Source organism: Nesoenas mayeri, assembly GCF_963082525.1.
Source record: "Nesoenas mayeri genome assembly, chromosome: 2".
NCBI classification, from domain to species: domain Eukaryota; kingdom Metazoa; phylum Chordata; class Aves; order Columbiformes; family Columbidae; genus Nesoenas; species Nesoenas mayeri.
Window position 1 is genome coordinate 126,712,583 of NC_137543.1, and position 6,089 is coordinate 126,718,671.

The 6,089-nt window shown below is 43.0% G+C and overlaps 1 protein-coding gene across 1 annotated transcript in view; it reads left to right on the forward strand.

Moving 5' to 3' along the window:
• RFTN1 (raftlin, lipid raft linker 1) overlaps positions 1–603 on the forward strand; it is a gene marked incomplete at both ends in the record, with an annotated part of 85,296 nt that extends 84,693 nt beyond the window's left edge. The window contains one exon of the mRNA XM_080364195.1: positions 172–603. Coding sequence (XP_080220321.1) covers positions 172–603 — 432 coding nt within the window. The remainder of the gene's footprint in view (positions 1–171) is intronic.
• Positions 604–6,089: the final 5,486 nt, after the last annotated feature.

Here is a 6,089-nt window from a genome sequence, read left to right on the forward strand (position 1 = left end):
AGCCATCTGATACAGTCATTTGTTTTTTGGTTTTTTTTTAATCTTGGGTCTTTTTGGTCAAACTAGTCTTTGAATTAAAACTAAATAATCAAAACGTTTCTATTCTGGAAAGCAAGTGTCCATGTGAGATTGTCTCTAATGGTCTTTAATGCTTGGATCTCTTACTTGCAGTTTCACTGGAGGTTCTCCAAAGAAGACATGCACAACAAGCAGATGAAGAAATCCACAAAGGCGAAATTAAGTATGAGAGAGAAACAAATGTCAGAGAAGCAGGAATTTGAAGTCACAGAGAACACAAGAAACTTAGAAGCACAAATCTCAGAGGCCAAGCCTGATCCAGAGCAGCAGCTGGACAATGTCATAGACTTGGGACATGCGGTAGCAGGGACCGAGGACGGAGATGCCCATCACGATGGGGGCTCAGAAGAGACATGTCCTGCCAGCTGCGATACTGATGACAACGCTGTGCAGGTCTGTGCCAGCCAGAGCACGTCTCACTGCTGCGCGGGTGCGGGAACAGAGGCGGGGGACTCTGCTCCGCTGTCGGACGTCTGCGCTGGCAGTGACGGGGCAGGGCTGGACACAGGCTGCTCCTCTGAGTAAGACCTATGCATCAGGTATCCTGTGAGTCGCTGATACTTTGCCGAGAGAGCAGAACAGATTTTGCTGTCACCATCGCTAACTCCTTTGCTCAATTCAGCATTTCTTTGGCATTGTACTTACTCTGCTCCTTAACACACCAATATCTTGGTATTTTAAGTAACTACAGGACCCAGGCTTTTTAACCCACAGAAATTAATTGCAAAATTCCATCCTGTTCACAGAGTGGGTTGTGCCCTGGGCTGTCTCCTAGAGCTGCACTTCAAATGAAAACGTAGGGACAGAAAACATAGTCGGGTTTTTCTCTGACTGACCTTAGCAAACCAGGTTTGTATCTAGGTCAGGGCAAGCATTCCACTTGGTCAGATTTTATTCTGTGATACTTTCTCATCCACATATCTTTGCTGGGGAAGTTACTGTGCTGTATATTATTTTGTCATTAAGCTTGTAGTGTCATGAAAACGGTATTTGGGCTTAAACGGGCTGAAATTGGAAAGCTTAGATAAGAGGGCTGTTGTCTGTATTTATCTGAAACAGCACACTTACTGCTGATACTCTCTTCTGAATTTTATTAACTCTTGCAGATCTTTAAGCAATAAGCAAATTGTGTACCTATTTTAGATGCACCAGGTAAACAACCCCATGGTCAATTTGTGTGAGGCAGATGATTCCAATATCTATTCGCTCACGTTTATGTTCTTTGCCAATCAACAGTTCATCGACAGTGGTGGGGGCTTCAGTCAATAGTTGTGGGGGCTTCAGAAGATAGCAGTACAGAAAAAAACAGGTAAAAATATGTGTCTTTTAGTGACTGTCTTCACTAAAATTGGAATTAGATGTCACCTCCTGACCGTTGCAGGTGATGCCGTAAAATATGTTGTGAGAAGGAACTGAAATGGCAAATAGCAGGAGGCAGCGACCAACAAATGTCACTAAATGACCTTACAAAATGCAAATACCTTAATAAAGGGACTTTTTTCGTACAAGTAACTGTATGTTGAGACTGATACCTAACGGAATTCTGTAAAATTACCAGCATTTTAATGTTTGGAGCTACATTAAATATTTACAAGTGAATGTACATGTGTAATAGTTTCAGTGCCAGTGTTCTCCAAGTACTTCAGTGTTCTTAAAATTGTAGGAAGTAGTTGTTTCTGTCTTCTTAACCACCTTCATCCCTACTTAGAAGTGATCACGTAATCTGGGAACAAGGTGGGAAATACATTCTAAATTCCCCCAATTTTAGTTTTTGTAAAAGCAAGAGCTCTGTAAGTGATTTGCTGTTTTTTCCCTTGATTGATTTCTGATAATTTCCCTTAGTCTTCAAATCAAAATGCTGCACAGAGAACTCTGTTCTGTATCATTTGTGCACCTGGAGTGGTTCAAAAGCATTTTCCATGCCTTAAAATTATACAGTTGGCAGAACATGGCAGAGAAGGGGGAAAAAAATCCCACCACTTTGAATATTCATCTAATTGGGACGGCGGCACTGAGGTTTAAACTGTTCGATTTCACACACATAAAGCACGGTGGTATTTCTTTCATTGCTTAAAGAGTTTTTATTTTGATCTCAGTGGTTCAACCAGAGGACTGTAACTAATTTCACTTTCTGGTGGTATTTTTCAATTATTTCATTCTGTTTCATGAGATTAAACTGAAGTTCCAATAGCCTCAAAAATAGGTTGTTTCAGTTGTTCTACTTAAATACAAGGTCTCTGCTCTGTACAGCTTTAAGTACCTGTTTGCAAATTTTATTACCGTAAGATCCTTCTGGTGATGGTTTCTATTTCAAGGACTAGCTTTGTACTCATCTTGTTTAAAAATATACTGTATTTAATGAACATTTTACTAGTAGGAAAGTGTTGCAGTAGAAAGAACTCTCCAAATACTTTCGAATAGAAAGCGTTTTCTTGAATTGCAATTTGACCTTGTTTAACTGGATCCCAGCTGCTGACAAAACTAAAAAGAAATAAAGGTCATGAGGAGATTTCTTACTTGTGGTACTTGCACAACTGCCAGTAATTTGTCCCCAAAAGGAGGAACTCGGGGTCTGTAAGTGGTGATGAAGGGAAGCTCCTTACTACTAAGTTAGCAGTAGTTACTACTGAATTAGCAGTAGTTATTAGTGCTAGAGAATTGGCTACTAGGTTTTCCATCACCAGTCTGATAGAGCATGTAAGGGTCTATGAGGAAGTTGCACTTGTTTAAGTGAGAGCTTGATCTAAAACTTTGTTCCTGTAAATGCCAGAGTGGCTTAGGGTTGGGAAGATTCGGTGGGAACGTTCACATTTTTTCAGGTTAAAAAGGGCAAATGGTTCTGGTTTTACAGTTACGTAATTCCAGTTTGTGACTTTGAACTAATCTGAGCTCAGGTGCCTGGAGTTGTGCGTGTGCTTTCACCATACTCATCTAAGTAAACTGAGCTTAAATCGCCTTGTGGAGGGATGACGGGGATGAGATGAGGGCTGGGGAAGGCAGCTTGGGGTGCAGTGGCGAGGCTCCGTGGCTGTTGTGTGCACGATGCATCTCAGCTGCGTTTGATGTTTTGGGCTTGAAAAAGCCAGACCAGCAGAGCGTCCAAGGCAATCGGAGCAAGTAGTCATCACTTTATTTGAAGCCTGAATGGAGAAGGGAAAGGGCTGGGCCGGAGCTTAACTCTGCGATCAGAAGACCTGACCAACGCAGGGAAATACACCAAGAGTGGAGAGACTGTAGGTGGGAGGAGCAGAGATGGGAGTTTGGCTGCAGAGGTACCACCTCCATCTCTCCCCAGGGAAGCCACACTTGAGCCCCCAGCTCCATCTCAGGGTTTGTCACCCCCAGCAGAAGCTGGAGGCAGAAGCCAGGCCCTTGCCTTGCTTCTCAAGAGCCACCTTTTTAAGCCCAGCCTATTTTTTTTTTCCCACATCAGATGGAATCTCCCAGTAAGGATGCAAAGTAACCTTCCTGTGCCTCTCCGGTGAGGGAAGCAGACACCAGCACTGCTTGCACGTCTGGGGAAGGAGCTGATAGGTTGTGCTACCACATATCACCGATGCCGGCAGGTGACAAGGAAGCACCACAGCACACGCAGGTGTATTTTAACGTGACACTGGTGTATTTTCACGTGGACACGTCCTGGTTGAACCAACAAACCCCAGGTCTGTACATCAGTCCCAACAGGCTCCTCTCCTTGGGGGAGGAGTGTGCTGGCTGCTCTGTGGGGAGGAGGAATTGCACATGCTGGTGTTTAGAGCAGGTGGTCACCTGGGCGAGACAATGATCCTTAAATGGGATGAGTTCAAAGGAGAGAATCCAACTCAGACAAATAGTAAGTGTCAAAGGCTGAAGGAAGGTGGCAAAGAGGAATGGCTGAATTAAATGAAGGACGGCAAAGGGGGTTATACAAAAACACAGTGAGGGGCAGGGGTAGATGGGTAGAACTAAGATGAGTAGGAAGTACAACATGTTGAAACATCATAAATAAGAGTTTATGTAGAGTTTAGGAGGGGTTAAATGCATAAATTATTTGATTGACACTTCATCTTGTGTAATTTCTGTGATTATTGGATCTGTGCACTTGAAAACAGAATCATTGAAATTGCTCAAAGCAGCTTTAACATATGCAGGGAAATGAAGGTAAGTACAAAACAATATACTTTCTTTTTTCATAATTTGTCTCCTCTGACAGCCTTGGTTTCTGAGGTGAGCAGAGGAAGGGCTCTGCATTTGGATACCCTGCTTTTGCTTTGTAGTTTCCGTGACTCTGTACATTTGCCTCAGGGAGCCAATTATAGGGCAGAAATAAAACACAATCAGCTTTTCATGCAGGAATTTCATCCTCCCTGAACTGAAGAGTACAAGAAGAGCAGATACTAATTTCTTGCTGATAAATGCTTCTCGAAAGTATGATGAACGCCAGCTAACGATACCAACGCACCTATGAATGCCGAGTTGTAGATGCAGTTCATACATCTCCCAGGCTGCCAGCGGGGACGTGCTTTGGGCTGTAGGAGGGTGCCTTACCTACACACCAAAGTGGGGGAAAAAGGCTTTTCAATGTAAGTGCTTTATGTTATTCACTCTAAAAGCACCCTGCTAACTAAAATGAGGTAATGATAATGGCATAGCCACACCTTTCCCAGTTAATTAATGCAAATCCTATAGGAATACTTGATGTTCATTGTATCAGATGAGCACACAGCAAGCTGGCAAAATAAATGTCACAGGAAGAAGAAAAAGATTCTGTCTAAAAAGGCTGTGATACCAGGTAACTCACAATCCATCTCACTAAGCGGAGTGTAGACGTGTAGCTCAACATGTATCTCACTCCTTATATGAAGTAACTATCAGCCTACTTTCTCTCCTTAAGTCTCTCCTGATGACACAAACCTAAGAGGAATAAACATTCTAAGATGACACGTTATGACTGGATAATGTTTCTCCAACTCAGTAGCTACTGAACAGCAGGCATCGCTCTGTGTTTCCACCACTCTAGCCTAATGGTGCATCTATTTGTTTGTAGAACATATATTTACATAGGTTAATTTTCCTGGGTTTTTTCCTCTTCAGTTGTGGTGGAGTCAGATCCAGTAATAGCCTTTAAGGTGACATTATAGATGTTTCACTACAAGGCCACTAAACTCTAGAGAGAATTCCACAAGTGTCAACAGGGAAAGGCTACTGAGGAAGGGAATGTGACAACTCTCCTGGCTCCGCAATGGCATTTATCAGCATTACATGCACCATGGGTTGGTGCTGTTCTCTGCCTTGTGGCAGGATAACTCCGCAAGGTAAGAGTTCTTCTTGTTAACTGAGGTTACTGGTGTTTGGGAGTGGAGGGGCAGGAAATTTGTCATTTTCCTCCATCTTTCGGTGCCGTGAGTGTTGTGTGTTTACTACTGCTCTTGAGGCGGGTGAGCCCATTCCATTCGAGAGCCGTGTCCTTGCCCCACGGTGCTCAATCTGAGTATAACACGGGATGACAGAAGGAGGTTAGAGGGAAAGAGGCTGATGACAGAAGCAAAGGGGTTTGAAACGCCTTTTGTTAAATGGACGTTTTGGTGCGAGTCTAAGGAGTGGTTTGTGAAAGAGATGTTATCTGGGCTGGAGAAAGCATGTGCATTAAGGGAAAAAAGGGTAAAGCAGTTTATAATTCACTTAATGATGTAGAAGTCATAAGGAAAACAACATTTAAAGGCTTCTCAGAACCTTTTCATCATTACACTGTTAAAACATGCAGGAGCCTAGCGTGTGGTTTTTTATTTTAGGGCATCAGTGCTTCCCGATAGCAATTTCTTGCACATTTCTGTAAAAAAAAATCCTGCTTCCTTCAAGCATCAAGCTCTGACATGTCAATTGCGATCTTTGTGAACACCAAACCCCCTTGCTTTTATTTTTTGTGACAAGCACACTGTCCTACTTACATTCTAGAGTGAACAAACGAGGAACCGTTCCTTGAAAGAGGGGTACTCGGAAAGAATCTTCCTCTCATTTCAGTGGGAGGGGAT